The sequence below is a fragment of the Aphis gossypii genome, chromosome 2 (genome assembly GCF_020184175.1).
Source record: "Aphis gossypii isolate Hap1 chromosome 2, ASM2018417v2, whole genome shotgun sequence".
In the NCBI taxonomy this organism is placed as follows: Eukaryota; Metazoa; Arthropoda; class Insecta; order Hemiptera; family Aphididae; genus Aphis; species Aphis gossypii.
Genome location: NC_065531.1, coordinates 63,943,242 through 63,961,469, shown reverse-complemented (window position 1 = coordinate 63,961,469; position 18,228 = coordinate 63,943,242). Strand labels below are relative to the sequence as shown.

The following is an 18,228-nucleotide window of genomic DNA, read 5'->3' as shown; positions in this document are numbered from 1 at the left end:
TATTAATGACATTTTTAATTGGTATTTATGAGCAATCAGTTTTGCTATGATTGGCAAATTTCAAACCATTTTTTTTTCTACTCCAAATAAATTGTCATTGAGTACTTTATTTGTAGTATTATCAAAAATACTTTTTTCTGCTTATTATAATGAAGTGCTTTTTTTCTTTTATTAATTATAAAAATAAGCCAATAATATAATAACATGTTTTCATTTTGTACAAGACAGTAAGTACAACATTTGGTACAGAAAACAAAACGTGTATTATATAATGAAAATAATAAATATATCAAATATACAAATAAACTTATTTTATAAATACATTTTAAACAATTAACAAATAGTGATAACTTAAAACCACAGTTCCCCTAAATCGCCTTCTGTTTTAATATCTAAGCTGTCATCATGAGGACTGTCTTCATCCGAATCGCTGATTTCCAAATCGTCTTGGATATTTGCGCTGCTATGATTTTTGTTACTTGACCCTGCGAGATCTTTTTCATCACTTGTGTCTAGATTTCGGCTACCTGTAGGTAGGAAGTCTGAAGGATCATAATTTGGATCGAGGTCCATACTTTCGTCGGCTATTAAAAAAACAAAAATTATATGCTGTTAGATTAGTATGATATTCGTATTTCACCTTGGATTTGGTTGGAGAAAGTTTCAGGAGCAGGATTGTATCCCATGTTACCGAGCAAAACCATGGCTTCCGCTACTTGTTGACTGTCATCATCTGGCGGATTTTCTCCAACGACTTCCATGAAATCATCTTCTTCACTCGAACAATGTAAATCTAAAAACAAATCATGACAACATATAGAACCATTCAATATATATATATAATGTATTAAACAAATTACCGTCTTCTAATATATGATTAGTTTCTGTTTTGAAATTGCTGTCTGGATCCATCGTCTGGAATTCTATGTCTTCAATGTTCACTTTGTGTTCTCTTGGTGAATTTAAGTTCTGAAAAAATTTATTTACTTTATAATATATGAAAAAAATTGTTGAAAATGGATGATACAAACAAATTTTGTTAATTAATTTATATATATATATATATATTAAAAATGAGTTAACATACATCCTCAACATCTTGCATGTCTGCATAATCATCCTCAGCAGCAGAATCCATATCAACTTGTTCCAGAGCTCGGGCTTGAACTAAGCTGATATTTTGTTCCACTTGCGTCAAGTATTGATCAAACTGAAATTTTTATGAATTTATATGGAATAAGATTTTTCTATAGCAATATTCACAGTTTCATTTATTTACCTCTTCTAATGATTCTGTGGCCACACTTATCAATTTTTTTGCTTGTTGTGTAAATTCTGAATCTTCACCATTATATGCGACACTGTTTTCATAGATTAAATTTATGTCTGCCAAAAATTCTTTACGGTTATGATACTTGTGACCTAAAACAATATAGAATTTATATTAATATTCAGAAAAATATCTTAGAACTTAAAATAAAAATCATTTTAATTTGTGAAATGTTAAAATGTAGAAGTTACTTTTGTTTCAATTTATTGTGATCACTTACTAGATATATAATTAAATCATCTATTTTATTTTTTCCTAGTCATAACAAGTATTATTAATAGATTCAAAATCAAATATTCTAACTTGCATAAGCATATCATGGTTGGGCCACCAGTCTTTGTCTTACAGACCTTTTTTATTTCTGTTTAACACTTACTTATATAATATATAAGACTAAAATGAATAGAGACGAACTTAATCTTCCACATAATCTATGTAAGTTGCTACCAATTAATAGACATCACTGCTTTACACAAAATTAATTAATTAATTGAAATTTTGTTTGATATTTGAACTAAAAAAATCAATTTTTTTTTTTACAAATTGTATTATATTATTATTTATATTGTTTTAATATTTAGTAACTCTAGTAGGATGTAGTGTAGAATTGCTCATTCATGATACCTAATTTGTTCTTTCTTTCTTGTTCTGTCACGTTTCAGGTATGTACATTATGACTGATCTTATATTTTAGTAATATTCTATACCTATATCTAGTATAACTCATTCTTCAATTTTTTTGATAATAATTGAACCAATTAACTTAGAAAATGCGTGAAAGCATTTATTTCCCATTGCAATGTATTGGTAAAAAATATATGTAATACTCACTCGAAACACGCGAAGCGATGGTTTCTAAATCAATTGGTTGTTTAATGACATTGTAATAATCTTTGACTAATTTTCGATTCACTGGCTTCATGAATGGCCATGCTTCACTCATAGTCTTTACTTTACCAACAACATTATCTAATATAAATGTTAAAGCCACTTGGTCATTATCATCCAAAAGTGGGTTGATTGCTTTTTCCAGTAACATAAGACGTTCTTCTTTTTCATGTAAACGATCTACACAAACACCCAACATACGACGGGCAGCAACTGTTAGTGAACTTTTAGCACCTAAAAATTAATTATATTATTGTAAGTTAAACAATAAAAAAATATATTGTCATCATTTCATCATTTATTCACCATTGTACAATGTAGAATTTTCAACAATTTGGTTGACATCAGAAAGAAATTCTTCACGATTCTGATATTTCTTCAAATGTAGCCCATCTCTAATAGATTGTAAATCCATAGGTCTCTGTACTATATTGTAGTAATCAGGCACTTTCTGTAAAACACAATTTTTTAGGTAAATTAAATGGATGTATTTATTAAACAACTAATAACAACAGTTATTTTACCTTGACATTAACTGGATAAATAAATGGATGTACATCAGGCATACCACGCATTTCATTTAATATAGATTCAAAAATTGTGGATAAAACAATTAATGGATCAGTACGGCGTCTGTTGGCAGCACGATCAGGTTTCTTTAAATAATCACAGTGCAGTTCATTCTTACGTTTCTTGTTACGTGATAACGCATCTTTGGGTACTTTCAAAACAAGTGATCTCCGTTTTACTTCTTCAGCATGCTAATAAACAAAGAAAAATGTATTTACAATATATAGTACATAATTAAAGTGTGTAGTATGCCAATTCATGGTTAAAAAACAAACCTTCAAGAGTTTACTGGATAATGTGACTTTGGTTCCATCTACATTGACTAAATCTTCGTCCTCTACATTCATTTGTTTTTCGATTTCTTCTTCTTGTTCTTCAGTAAGAGCAACATTAACTGAAGCATTAGGATTTAGATTATACTGAGGACAGGCTTTGTTTGTTCTCATATGACCAACATTGCCACATGCTCCACATCTAACTTTTAAGTCAGGTTTCATTTTACTGGGCTTGGGTTTACGAGGTCTCGGTGGGGTGGCTTCCATGCGTGGTTTAGGTATAGTAACTGTTCCAGAAGTAGGCATTGGTACATCATTACTCAAAGAGTTGCTCTTATTGACCATAGAGTAACCAAAACCTTAAAATGTAACATGAAATATAATAATGGTGATTAAATGTATCAAGTGTTATAAATTTACCAGGCTGTGGTTTAGTATTATTAGAAAAGCGTTCACGTTCTTGATTTCTTTTTATACGTCTCAGTTGTTCTTGTATTCTTCGTTTTTCACGTTTCATTTCTTCTTTTTGTGCTTCATCCATAAGAGCATATTGACGAATAAAACCTTCATCTCTTGTTGTTCTAATTTTTAGATAAGCATCAATAACGCCCGGTTTACGTACAACTTCTGTTCTAGTATACTCTTTTCCATCTGATCCTTGAAATGTTCTATATATCCTAAGTACACGACCTATAAGCAGAATTACATGTTTATTTATTTTTTTTTTTGTAAATGTATGATAATTATGTTTTATCATACCTGGTTGTCCAATTGATGAAAACTGCATACTATCTTCATCATCAATTTTTTTTTTGTCTCTTTTACGCATATCTTCATTCGTGCACCCCATGATCATTTTACGAAGTTCATGACGTTCTTGTTCTTCTTTTTCAAGTGACAACTAAATTTAGTAAAATTATTATATTTAGTCATTTGTTTTATTCATTCAAGAAGAAATTAAAGTGCATACTTGTGTGCTTGTTTTTTTATTTGACAACATATTTTCAATGTTTTTTCCCATTTCTTCAATATCAGAACAATCTTCTTCATCAAAACTTTCTCCTTCATCTGTGGACAACACTTCATGAGATGAAAGCACTCTATTTTGTAAATCAAATATTCTTTGGCATTCTTCTTTGTATCTAAAATATATTAACAACAATTTAATATTTTAAACAGTACGATTATTGGTCTTATAGTAACAACACATTCATCGTTGAAGATATAAATTAGTATCAGATACCTTGTTATTAAATTCACTACAATATAGTTAGTTTTATAATTAAATTATTTGTGTTAGTGTTTCCTATAATTATTATTTTATATATTATAATTATAAGTATATATTATTTAAGTAGTACATTTATGTTTTTGCAGCTTATTTTTTATACCAAGTATACTTAAATATTATGTTGAATATTCAAGTATCAAATTTCTATGACATAAATACTTCCAAATATTCTTTAGTCTTAAAAAATCTATAGTATTTAAATGAAGTAAACAAATTACCTGTAAAAGTTGATATATTCTACTTAACTAGTCAATTTAAAAAAAAATTCATCAAATATCATTAATCATACCTGTTCTTAAACATAAATTTAACACCTATAATTTATTATTATTAGGTATTTTTCTAGCCTAAATATTTACATTTCTTTATTTTCTTTTTTTTTCTCTCACTTAATATAGGTATATAAAATTATCAACCAATTAATTTTTTTAATAAAATAAGTTATGTGTTAAAATTACAATTTATTATATAGTAAAAACAGGATTTATTAATCTATAAGTAAAAAAAAAATATATATATATAATTTTTATGTTTTATTTGAATATTTTTTACCTTTCTTGGTGCTCAGCAATAGAAAAACGATTTCCTCTTGAAAATTTTGTCATTCCTTCTTCACCAGCTTTAGCTTTTTCAGTAGACAAGGTACGAACTACATCAATAACTTCCCATCGAGATAATTTTTTTATTTCTTCTTCAGGTACCGCAAATTTTCTCAATAAAGCTTTTGCATTATTTAATGACAATCGTCTTAAATCGGCATCTGTTCCAGTCACCATACGTTTAGGCTGAGCTTCTTGTTCTTCTTTATTCAACTAAAATCAATAAAAACGTACAACTGTTTTTTTATATATATATACATAAAATGTTAAATAAAGTGATATAATTGATATAATATTGAAATTTAACATAAATAAGATATTAAAAACAACATACCGTTGGTTTGTTAGGTACTCGTACATATGAAAATCCTTCTCCACATCCAGTAGGATCTGCAGGACCAGTGAGTTGAAGTAAACACTTATTTTTCATAGCTTGTATGTATGCTCGGGTTGTCATCCAAGGTGCAACTTTAATTTCATCATCCATTTTTAGCTGCATTTCTTCATCATCGTCTTCTAAGCTAGTTAAAATAAATTTTTCTCCGTAGCCAGCTTCCTATAGAAATATTAATTAAAAATAGAAATTTTGAATTTACTAAATTGACTGAATATCTAAATTACTTTAAGTCTTTGTTCGGCTGCAATCATGCTAAAATAAGCACAACATTGCTCTGGTGATACCATGGCACGAATTTCTTCTTCTGATGGTAAACGGAAATCAGGTTTAATTACCCACCAATTTGAATCAGATCCTATGTTATTAAAATACAGTTTATGTTATTATTATTAATTTAATTTACTCATTCCCTTTAATTACCATTACTTACCAGTTCTTTTAAAATCAGCACATAACTTAAGACGTTTACGAATGCTACTTTCTGAATGTGATGGAAATGCTTTTTTAATGTCATCCATTTTTATACGTCTTGGATAATCAGTACTTTTCCAAAATAGTCGATAAATAAAAACCTTATTAGAAAAAAAAAAATGTTAAAACAAGAATAAAAAAAAAAATGAAACAAATTTAGTTTTTACCTGTAAAAAGTCTCTCACAAAATTGTTAGCACGTTTAGAGTTAGGACCAGGAACTTCATACAATGGACAAAGTTGACCAGATGTAAATAAAGCATCTATTTCACGTATGTAATAGGCATGCCTGAAAATAAGTAAAAATTGTATAACTAATAAAATAACATTTGTAGTTATAAAGTTAATATAAATAGTAATATGTAGTTAGGTATGTTTCATTTTTTAATAAATCAAGCCAAAATCAATTTCAACTTGAATCTATTTAATTAAATATAGGTAGTACGCTAAAATTTAAAAAAAAAGTAATGATATAGAATTTTTAACCTTGTTCTTATAAGTAAGAAATCATTTTCCAAAGGCTTGTGTTCATATATTGGTGCTCGATATAAATTATTTTCAATAACTTGAATTGTTCTACCAGGTGATAGCACACCCAGAAAAGGCGAAGTATGGGCATAAGCAATTTCTCCAAATCGTAAATTTGGTGGACCAGGGTCTTTACCAATTTTACGTTTATAATAGTTTTTAATTTTAGAGCACATTCCAACCTAAAAATTATAGAATAGATATCAAATAAAGGATATTTTTAGTAAATTTATGTTTATACATACTTGATTCAATAAAGGCGGGTGTTCTTCACAATATTCAACTAGAATAATTGAACCATCTCGACCAGTCAAATCATCAGGTGTTCTCATGAAAAATACATCACCACCTCCAGAAGCTATTCGTTCTTGTTCTCTAAGCTAAATTAATAAAATAGTTGGTAATTCATAATGTACTTAACCTGAATAAAATGTTAAGCTTAGCACTACTCTGGATATGCCCACAATAGTATGTTTGATTCAATGTTTTGTTTACCTTAGCTTTCTTTTTAATATTTTTCAAAAGAGGTTGCACGGAATGAAATATTGGCTCAGCAACAGGACCATGAGAATAACGTTTCATAGGAGGACGATGGAAATATTTTAAACGCGTTGGCCCCATATGAGTTTGTATAAATGGGGCTTTTAACTCAACAATAGGTGTTGAATGTTGGATGATGTTACCACCTCCAACTTTAAGACGTAATGATGTTTCAGATGACCGCGGTTGATAGTAACTGTAGATTTTTCAATAAATCGCAATCAATAATTTAATATTTTATACTATAAGATAGTGGAATAAACAATTATAGGTTTAAATTGTAACAAAAAATCTTTATATTACATACCAGTCATTTGATACATTAAATGGATCTCTGTCTGGTGACTTAGGTGGAGGCAATGGAGTATCTTCTTCAAGAACATTAATTACTCCAGCTTTACCAAGTAAAAGTTTTGATTTTTTAACATGTGGGTGAGGAATTTTTACTTTAACTGGAGTAGCGTTATCTAGTCTTTGTTTTGCTGGATCTACATCATCAGGTACACCTAATATGATATTTTCATCATTGGGATCTAATGTTAATATTTTTGGACGAGGTATTTTTTCCATATTTTTAGCATCCCAAATGATTTCATCTTCCCAAGTTCCATATACCAGTTCTTCATTCTCTACTGGAAATATAGAATACCAGGTATCATCTACAGTATCATTTATTGGCTGTTGCTTTGAACCACTAAAAATGTTAAACGTAAATAAATAAAATAAAATAAATTAATGTAGTATAAAAATATATAACAATATTATGTATATTATACATACATATTTAACATAACCTAACATAAAAACATTTAGAAGCTATAATCCAATATGACTGTACAATAATATAAAAAATATATAACCTTAGACTGATGACAGACACAAGTTAATGGTAGCTGCCAGATATATTTATACCATAAAAGAATAATATCAATACAACTGTATAATAAATATCGAATATTTAAAAACAACAGTCTGGTAAATATATAAAATCACATATATATCTACCAACCTCTAATAGATTTTATATCCTCACTACTTTACACATCTTACATACCTAACATTAAAAATTTCAAATGTAAGAATAGGGATAACTTTTGACACCGCTAAGCTTAAATATAGGCTGAAAAAAATGAAAAAAGTATAGCTCTGTGAATGATTTATTGACATACCCTACAGTAATGAAGAAGTTAACGAAAATATGTGCAATCTGTTGTTGTATAACCCTCGTAAGCCTAATACAACACTGTACACTTTTATTTTTTCATAAATTTTAGTGATTTGAACAAACTAAATTGTATGATAAATTACTAAAATACTATTTTTAATTAAATAGTTAATTGTCAAACAGGTTTTGGTAAATTATATATTTTTTTTGCTGCTCTATATTTATATTATATAAAATACTATATTTAAGAAAACTTACATATTTGATTTTGGAGTCATTTTATTTTGTGATTGTGATACGTTTATGTTGGATGTAGCTAATCGTACTGATCCCCCTGCAAGAGGAAGCATTCCTTTTCCAGGCTGGCTAAAAGCTTGAGCAGTACGATTAGTACTACTTGGTACCCATCCAGCAGCATTAGTCTTGCTATTTAATTTTTGAAGAACTTTATGTTTAATATCTTCTCCGTTCCATATTATATCATCTTCCCAATGCAACTGACTAACCATTAAATAGGCGTCTTCTGGATATGGATTTTCTTCTGCATTGTTTTCTATGTCTTCAGTCTGAAATAATAATCAATTTTAATAAATAGTAGTACTCAAAAATTGAGAATTTTAGGACAATTATTAATTATTTTGAAATTAAAAATTTTCAAGTTTAATTTCTAAACATTTGAGAACAATTTTAAGATTATGAAGTCTTATTAATTTCAATCAACTTTAAAAGCTTTTAAAAAATGTGTATTAAGAGTTAAGACTAAAATAATTTAGAAAGAGAAAGAAACAATATATTAATTTAGATATCTATATCTTGTGGTAACTGTTAGTTTTATTCCTCCAATAATAATAATAATAAAAAATATCAATCTCTACAGTCTACAGTCTTAAGAATAAATAGATAAGGACATACTAGTGTATAAGAAAAAAAATTTACCGCTATTTGGAGGTAATAGACTATGTGTACTAACGTCTAACAATATATTGAATCTTAATGGACTAAAAATATTACCTATACACTATTTTAGATTTAAATACAGAACAATTTTTACAATGTTTACTTACTTTGTTGTCTTTAAGTTTAAAACCATAATCAAATTCTTCTCCATTTTCAGGAACACCCAACATATCATACCACAATTTTGCTGGACCACATCTCCAGTATGCTTGATTATTCGAACCATCTTCATTTTCTTGTTTATTTGGATTAGTTTGTTTAGAAAAACTTTCAATTGGTTGTAAAAATTTTTCCTGAAAACTTATTATTAAAAAAAATTGCTTAATAACATGTAAATAATTTAGAAAGTAACCTCATCATCACAAGCAATGAATTCAGGATCTGGTAATGAACCATATTCAAGACACAGGAGTTGAGGTTTGTAATCATTATCAGAAGAATTATAATCATTTGCATCACTTTGTCTTCTTTTTTTACGTTTTGTTTTTACATTTCGCCAAGCTTTAGGTAAGCGACTTGATTTATTGGGCTTAAACAATCTAGAAAACCGTAACACCTATAACCAAAATAGATTTAAAAGAATTAAAGGTATTTATTATTTAGGTATGTAATATGCATCAATATTACTTTTCCAACTCTAAAATCAGGAAATAGCGTTGTAACATCAACATTTTCATATTTTGAAGGTAACATAGCAGCCAATGGTGTTTCCAACCGCTTAGATCTATCAGTTTGTTTATCGTTTTGTTCATTATCACCATCATAATCACTTTCCAAAACTTCCTTCTTAATGCTAGTAGTTTCTTCAGCTAATTCATCAATATCAAAAAAATCTTGAGCTGTAGGCGATTTCTCTGCTACAGTACTGGAGTCTTCATGACCATTCTCGATTCCTCGTAGTTCTGATGAGTCAATGACTTCAGACACCATCGAACTAAATCCAAGCTTGGACAAGGATGCCAAATATTTTTTTGTATCTTTGTCCAGTAAGTCATCATTTTCAAGCTGCCCACTCTCGTCGATGTTTCCAAACATAAAACTTGTTAAGTCAAAATCACCCATTTGGGCTTCAGAACTGCTGTCGTCGTTCATATTAAACCGACACACAACCGACCACAACAGAGAATTATTTATTCATTATATAATTTCGGTTTTTCTTGAAAAATAGTTAATAAATAATAATAAGTATTACATGTTGTAAAACCTAATAACTAACTGCATAACACAAACATTATAAACAGAGAAAAACTTCAAAAAAGATTAATGCCTATTGCCTCCTATTGGTATAATGTTTATGACTTAATATGAGATAATATTGTATTATGTTGTAAATACAAAATAATGATAACGGTACAGTTAGGAAATGTTAAAAACGAAATAGTAAAAAATTGTAATGCTGGTAGCATTGTTTGAATAAAACTACGTGATAACGGTTTAACAGAGGGAAAGCGATAGAAGTACAAAAAAATGAGATAGACGAAAATTGTACCGAACATCGATCTCAAAAATTTAAAAAAAAAATTCATGATTCTCGTCAATTAAATTTAGTAACCTTAAGTACACAAATATTAATTTATTCCATTACATTGTACATAATTAAATTGTTAATTCATTATGGCGTTAAGAACGGATATGTACGTGTCTTGTATTAAAATGTTTGGCGTTCCCATTGTTCCGCCACTTGTAAGTACATTTTAAGTCTTTGTACAGTTCGTTTTCGTTAAATTAATTATTATTTTCATGTTTTTTAATTACTTAATTTAGATATTTTATTATATTACCTCAATATTTTAACTTCTTATTTCTTATATTATGATTATTTAATATTTTTACTAGGTACCTAATACCTATGGGCCAACTACATTTGACTTGAGTTATAAATTATAATTATTACATATCATATAGTTTATATGGATACATTAATACATTATTACATATGTTTTAATTAAACCTAGGATTTGACTTATGAGTTCTTTTGTTTAAAATTGTTTACCTACTTAGCATTTGTACATGGAAAAAATTCATTATAATTTCAGTCTAAAATTTAAATTATTAAAACTTCATTGAATCCTATTACATTAAAATATTTACTGAATTTGGCATCTGAAATTCATCCAGCATCTGATATTGCTTTAATTATTTATGAAATCCACCATAAAATAACCAGTACCTATTGCTTAAAGTTCTTGTTTAAGGTAGGTAAACATTGTAAAAAGTTTTTAACGTATTTAAATAAATTTTATTAAAAAACTATAAAAATGTATTTAAGTCGGAGAATCTATATTTATATCTCATTATCTACACTTTTTTAGAATAGTTTATTATACATTTATTTTATTATTTATCTTATAACAATAATGATTTTGTGTATATACTGTCGGACAAGAGATAAGCGTCCCATTTAACACCCTATCATTGAAATAGATTCCACTATGGCATGATAATGTGTGAAGATGCTCATAAAAATGAATCTTTATCATTGTGTCCTTTTTTGCTCGATAGGGTATACATAATATACTATTATCTATTAAGTAATTTATTTTTAAAATTTAGATGACAGATCAAAAAAGACAAGAAATGAAAGAGTATAAGGAAAAAGCAATTGCTTATGAACATAAATTTAAGGGTAAAAGAGTTAGCTTGGATAGTGGAGTAATGATTAACAGTACAGAAATGCAAAAAATTGAAAACTATGAATCCCCTACTACAGTGTTAAAAGAACCTGTTTATAATGATATAAATAATACTAACAAAATTGCAATACTTAATGGGATAAAAACTGATGGTTCAATTTCTCCCGAAACACCAACATTAATATCAGAAGAAGACGAGCATAATTCTAATGATAGTTCTTCCAATAAACAGCCAATAATTATAAAGTCTGAAACTGTTAGTTTAACTGAAAAATCTGATGACACTTTGATTCCACAGCAAGAATCAAATAGTAATTTAACTGTAAATAATTCAATAACGCTTAATGAAGATAATTTAAATGATAATTATCTTTATAAAGAATCAAATATTAAATCTACAAATCATAATTTAAATCAAAATTCTTGTGACACGTTGGTTTCAAAACAAGAACCAACTCAACTTTTAACTGTAACTAATACTACTATCCATGTTGATGGAGATAATATATCAACAAAACAAATTCCTCGCTTAAGAAGTAATTCATATACTTTATCATCACCAAGTCCAATAATGGTAGCATTTTTAAATAGTCAAGTTCAACAACAATTAATGGAACCAAAAAGTGTAGAAAACAATATTAATCATAGTAAAGAAAGTAAATCTGAACCACTTAGTATTTATATGACCAATGATAATGATGAAGAAATATTGAAAGTTAAAAGTCTTTCACTCAATTCTGTTCCTAAATCATTTCATAAACATGATCTTACAAACAATTCCATTGAATTGAATCTTATTAATAAATGTACAGAAGATAATATTATATCTGACCAACAAAATCAAGATGAAAGAGAAAGCTTAACTACTATTGGAACAAATTTTAGTAATGATGAAAGTATCGTAGGAAGTGTGATAACTGTTTTTAATGGTAATAGTTATGATAACAACAGCAGTCCCAATTCAATGACATGCAAATCTATGAAACATTGTTGTTGTCAAAATAGCGATGATGAATATTCTATAAGTAGCAGCAACATTCGTTACAAAACTCCTGAGGAGTTAAATCTAGAAACTGAACAATTGCGCTTAGCAAAGTTGGATTTAGAAAGAAGGCATCAAGAAGAATTGTCCAATTTAATAAAAAAACAGATGGAAGAGCGAGAAAAAATTGCAGTAAGGCATTATTTAGTATCGCAAAGTATATCCGGAATGTCTTTTGATGGGTCTGAATGTTCAGAATCTATATCGAAACAAATATCTAGTTCTCCATCAATTCAATCTGGAATGACAGTCACTAATGACAAAAGTATACTATCTGATACTTCATCAATTATTTCTAGCTGTTCAGTCAATAAAAATTTGGTTTGCTCATCTCCAAGACAAAGAATATCACCTCGTTCTCCACATTTACAGCAAAATATTAAATTTTATCATAGAATACGTGGTGGTCTAACAGCAAAATGGACAAGAGCTCCCACTGAAGTGGAAAATTCTGCGGCAACCATTATAAACGCTGGCGTTAGAGGTTATTTAACCAGAAGGCTATTACGCACTGAAAAGGCTCAAATGTTTAAAAAGACTATTTTAGATTCATTGAAGACAGCTCTGATTATGCATATGGAATTAAAAAAGCAACAACCTACTGAATCTGATTTAGAACTCCATCGAAGAATCATTAATCAAGTAAATAATATATTAATTTTAAGTTTTTTTAAAAAAAATCTTGAACACTATTAACTTTTTTATAGTTAGTATAACTTTATTTTTTTTTAAATTGTTTATTAGCTTACTACCGCTTGCTATGATTTGAATGATTTAATTTTGGGATCTGTACATGAAAGAATGACTGTAATTAGGGGTGATCGTGAACGGTTGATGGCTGTAAAAATGCGCCGCAAATCAAGTTCTGCATTGGTGATTAACAAACAGTCTCCAACATTAAAACAGTAAGTTTTTATATTTTTTAACAGTACAAAATTAATTGATAAATAATCTAAAAATTATTTTGTTATTAATAGACCAAAAAAATCAAGATCAGGTTATTCATTGTCAAAGAAAGCATCTGGCAATTTTTCTGAAAAGAGTTCCTTCAAAAAATATTAATTATATTTTAGTAAAAGAATTATATATGTATTTACAATATTTTTAAGTTTTATTATTTATTTTTTTTTTTTTTTTTTTTAGCTCAATTGCTAAAAATTATTTAATTTGTTTTTAGCACAATAATAATTTTATAAAAAGTTCTCATTAGTTGTAAGATTTATACCAAATATGCCGTCCCAATTTCGGTTGTTGTATACCTTAAGAAAATTATTTTAATTATTATGTTATTTTAACACTCACAAGCACTTTTTTTATATTTTGTATTTAAATTTAAAAGTTTATAAATTATATGTTGGAGTGAAAAATAAAACATTTAATGAAATGATATTATTTTAAAACACTTTATTATAATAATAATTGTTTATATTTATTTTTGCTACAGTCTAATGATTAAAAGTTAAAATCCTTTATATGATTCTCAGAGTTCTGAATAGGTTAGATTAAGTCCTGAATATTTTGCTTGAATATAAATAATAGATATAAGATTTAATTGGTTACAATTACACATAAATGTGAATAAATAGTGAACTTACTAATAATGTGATATTTAAATTTTAAACCTCTTAAAAAACGACCAGTTATTGTAAATTTATGCATTTTTTTTTTATACCAAAACAACAAGAATATAATAACAGAATAATCAGAATGTTTTGACTACATAATATATTGTGTAACTGCTTATGTGTGTGAATATGTATGTTTGTGTGTAGGTTTAGTTGATCTATGGCATTAAGTAGGTATCATTTGAAAAATCTGGAATGTGACATTAAAAATTGTCTATGTTAGCAGGTTTTCAAAAAACATTAACTTTAATTAATAAACCTCCAATGTTGGAAGACACATTGATAGGTGACAGGTGTGTACAGTATTTTTACAAACATTAATTTTTTTCAAAATAAGTTTATATTTTATATTTTGTCAATTGTCATTGATATTTATTTTAACTTTTTTTTGTATATCATGAAAATTGAGATTTTACTTTTTTTTTAGAACATAAGCCTTTTCTTATCAACGCCGATATATTGTTCCTGTATTCTACATTAATACACATTTCAGTGGATTGTGGTAGTCTGTATACAATATACATTATAATGTTGTATTGTATAATATATTTTTGTGCAGTAAATACCACTACATTTTATGAAAAGTGAAAGGATCAAAAATATGTCCTTAGGCTTTTTGAAGTAAAATAAACAAAAAAAGTATATGGAAATGTGTTGAAAAGAAAAAATAGGTAAAGATCAATTACATTCTAATTAATTTTTCATTTTAAGTAATTAAACTCAAATTTTACATGTTCGTTTGACCGATTATCTGTATTTCAAAAACGCTTAAAACCGAGCGTGGAAAATGATAAATGATGTATTACACGGCGTATCGTATAGGCATTCTTAGTGCATACGTGCCCAACGCCCAACAGTGTTTAATAAGGACATAGTGAACAAATGCTAAACCTTAATTACTCAGAAAACGTTTTTCTCAATAAAAAAAAAAAAAATGTAATTAACTTGTAGCGTATATCATAAAATGTATTACTTTTTATGTTTATAATTTATATTTTTGTTTTACTTAACATGTTTCAATTTAAATACGTCGCATAAATATAAAAATGTACTTAACCTTATTGATAAAACAAAACGTGAAAAGTATCTTAATCATTTATTGTAAAAGGAGACAATTCTGACTGTTTGAAAATATAAAAATAACACAAAAGAGGCATATTAATATTTAGTTTTTTTTATCTCTCATAGAAAGTGAACTTATCCCATTTCCGCAGTTAACGATTCATCGTCAATGCATTTGATTATGCGACGTTTAATAACATTTAATAATATTATAACTTTATTACTGTGTACCTAAGTATAGTTTATAATTAGCCATTAGATTTGATATTATTTGCATTTTTAGTTCTTCATTTCTACTCCACTTCTACAAATATTCATATAAGCTTATTGATTGTTTTTATTTCAACCTATTGTTGTAACCGACACGCAAGGTCTCGAGACTATAATTCTCTGCGAATTGTGATTGGTTTTAAGCAGCACTCACGCCACATAATTTCCGTGTAATTATGTAAAGAGCTTATTGATTTTTTTGACCAACATATAATACGATATCTGTACAAAAAAATAACACATAAACATCATAAATAGGTAAGTTATAATAAATCTAGTATTTTTATTTTGAAAACATCAGGTGGGTATTATACAACTAGAAATTATGTTGACCCATTATACTATTAAGGATAAATTACCCTAACACTGTGTGTGACATGTGTCAAATTAGTATCTGGGTAAAGATACCACGTTGGCAGCCAAATGCGGGAAATCGTGGGAGGGGGGTGCTTGAAAGGTCATAGTTATCTCAAAAGTTTTAAATGCAGGCCTTAGTCTTCCCGTCACTTATAATAATTATGTAGTTCCTTTATATTCCATGACGTTTGGCTTGTTTTAAGAATAATAGGAATAATAGCTTCTGGTTCAAAAATGGTCGGGCGTATACCTACTACGGGTGGTATGTTAAACCAATATGAACATAAATCTAAAACAATATTCAAAATATTATATACTTATAATACTTACTTAAATAACTTATCGTGTAATAAGTAAAGTAATGCACTAATGTAAGTAAAAGAGGCTTTAACCGTAATGGAATATATATACATACAAATATGGTAACAAAAAGAGTAAGTTGGGTAGCAAATTATTATACCTATCAAGTTTGTTTCTTGAGTTTAGAGACTGTCATCACTGTGTATTATTAACGTACCAAATAATATTTAGTACCGATATAATAAACGATAAACTCGATAAAGGTTCGTATAATCGTATAACCGTATATATTCCAATGTAGGCATAAGAGAGTTCTTATGGGCAGTAGCGGCTCGTGAGTTAATATTCTGGGGAGACTTAAAATTATTTAACATAAACTACGTACAACAACGAACAAGAAAAACCCTGTTATTGAAAATCTAATAATATTATAGTATTACATATTTAGTTAATATTTTTAAGTTTAATTTGATTTTTTTGTTCGTAAGTTAAAGTATTAAAACCACTAGCTAATAATATGTCTATTATATTGTCTTTTTGCATTTTTAAAATAATTAGAAATATAACAAATATCAAATAGAAGATAGTAAAAACCCTGTAGTAAACGTGTTATAGTTATTAAATCATAAAAATGCATTAAATTATGACAGCGACTAAGAACGGCGCGCGGTACGGCAATTATTGTCGTGAACCCAGTCTCAATAGAGTCTATAATACGCAGCTTATTCTCCCTGCCCCCTCCGGCCCTCCATCAAACCGGCCGTACCATTTTACATGTTATGATTGAGACTGTCGGGCGGCAGTTTCACTGTAACGGCGACCGTCACCGTCATCGATAAAACTAAAATAGCATTTCTATTAAAATAACTATTTAAAGGTTTTAGACTTGGTTGCTTTCAATTTATAATAATAAACAAAGAAAACGATATAAATTATATAATATTATAATATTTTCAATTCGAATAAAAATATTTTTATGCATTATTATTTTAATTAATTATTATTTACAAGTAACTGGGTTTTTGTAAGGGGGAGACTCAGTCTCAAAGTCTCCCCTGACGAGCCGCCCCTGCTTATGGGTAAAAATGTATTATCTTTAAATGCTTATAAAGTTATAACTAATTAAGTTAGAAATTCGATTTGTACACATTGAAATACTCAGAAAAATGTTATGCTTAGAAATGAAAATTATTAAAAATTATTTTTTCTCAAAAATGTCAAGTAAAATTACAAAATATATATGACGTATTATATATATTTTACAAAACCTTAATAATTTTCGAGATAATGAGTGTTTATTTTTTTAGAGAATTACCGAGTATAATACCTTATTTTAGGTTATTATATCACATATAATATATTATTAATTGCTATTTGAAATGATTTCGTTGATTTAAAAATTAAAATTATCTTTATAAAGTAAATTATTATTCGGTATTATTTAAAGATGGTTAAATAAAAAATATAATTTAATTTGTTTATGCAATAAAAAAAAAATAAATAAAAATAGTGGGTGGCGAGTTTAAGGTTATACTGTAATGTCTGACTTAAATTTTAACTCATGATAAATTATTGCTTACGAAAAATGATTTTGAGTACAGATTGCCTGTCAGCTTATATATTACTACCTACTTAAACATATTTTATTATTTATTTAAATTGCTATTAGTAATAGGTACGATAGATTGGATTCGTTTTTACGACAAACATAAAGAGCATTTTAATTACCTATATTATTAATATTTAATTATTATAATGGAATATATTTTTGTAAAATATTAATGTATTATTGTTATTAACTTAAAAGTTAGTACTTTTTTTTTTATAAATAACCTTGTGAATTTTTGATCCCCCTTCCTAAACAAAAAGTACTAACCACAATTACTGACAGAAATTATCTTTGAAAATGAAGGTCGAAGGTTTTTTTTT

The 18,228-nt window shown here is 27.6% G+C and overlaps 2 protein-coding genes across 2 annotated transcripts; one reads left to right on the top strand and one right to left on the bottom strand.

Annotated features, from left to right (window-relative positions):
• Nucleotides 1-239: 239 nt before the first annotated feature.
• Nucleotides 240-10,294, bottom strand: LOC114125975 (transcription initiation factor TFIID subunit 1). The gene is made up of 25 exons (XM_027989820.2): nucleotides 9,638-10,294; nucleotides 9,363-9,566; nucleotides 9,118-9,303; nucleotides 8,312-8,619; nucleotides 7,196-7,582; nucleotides 6,844-7,084; nucleotides 6,594-6,728; nucleotides 6,307-6,530; nucleotides 5,989-6,109; nucleotides 5,781-5,922; nucleotides 5,575-5,705; nucleotides 5,288-5,509; nucleotides 4,907-5,166; nucleotides 4,034-4,205; nucleotides 3,823-3,964; nucleotides 3,484-3,753; nucleotides 3,064-3,422; nucleotides 2,743-2,979; nucleotides 2,525-2,669; nucleotides 2,162-2,452; nucleotides 1,280-1,422; nucleotides 1,088-1,210; nucleotides 861-969; nucleotides 641-793; nucleotides 240-584 (listed from the first exon to the last, which is right to left on the bottom strand). The coding sequence occupies exons 1-25, from the start codon at nucleotides 10,100-10,102 to the stop codon at nucleotides 352-354; spliced, it is 5,403 nt and encodes a 1,800-aa protein (XP_027845621.2). The 5' UTR covers nucleotides 10,103-10,294; the 3' UTR covers nucleotides 240-351.
• A 170-nt stretch (nucleotides 10,295-10,464) lies between these two features.
• LOC114125996 (protein PF3D7_1417600-like) lies at nucleotides 10,465-14,072 on the top strand. The gene is made up of 4 exons (XM_027989849.2): nucleotides 10,465-10,693; nucleotides 11,564-13,327; nucleotides 13,430-13,590; nucleotides 13,663-14,072. The coding sequence occupies exons 1-4, from the start codon at nucleotides 10,625-10,627 to the stop codon at nucleotides 13,745-13,747; spliced, it is 2,079 nt and encodes a 692-aa protein (XP_027845650.2). The 5' UTR covers nucleotides 10,465-10,624; the 3' UTR covers nucleotides 13,748-14,072.
• Nucleotides 14,073-18,228: the final 4,156 nt, after the last annotated feature.

Bases quoted from the DNA above. Each gene is read 5' to 3' on its own strand.
- LOC114125975 (XM_027989820.2), bottom strand. From the start codon at position 10,102: ATGAACGACGACAGCAGTTCTGAAGCCCAAATGGGTGATTTTGACTTA. The intron at 5,167-5,287 runs GTATGTTGTTTT...TATTGATTTTAG, and splicing joins GAGTACCTAACAAACCAACG to TTGAATAAAGAAGAACAAGA. The intron at 3,423-3,483 runs GTAAATTTATAA...TTACATTTTAAG, and splicing joins TAATACTAAACCACAGCCTG to GTTTTGGTTACTCTATGGTC.
- LOC114125996 (XM_027989849.2), top strand. From the start codon at position 10,625: ATGGCGTTAAGAACGGATATGTACGTGTCTTGTATTAAAATGTTTGGC. The intron at 10,694-11,563 runs GTAAGTACATTT...TTTAAAATTTAG, and splicing joins TTCCCATTGTTCCGCCACTT to ATGACAGATCAAAAAAGACA. The intron at 13,591-13,662 runs GTAAGTTTTTAT...TGTTATTAATAG, and splicing joins CAGTCTCCAACATTAAAACA to ACCAAAAAAATCAAGATCAG.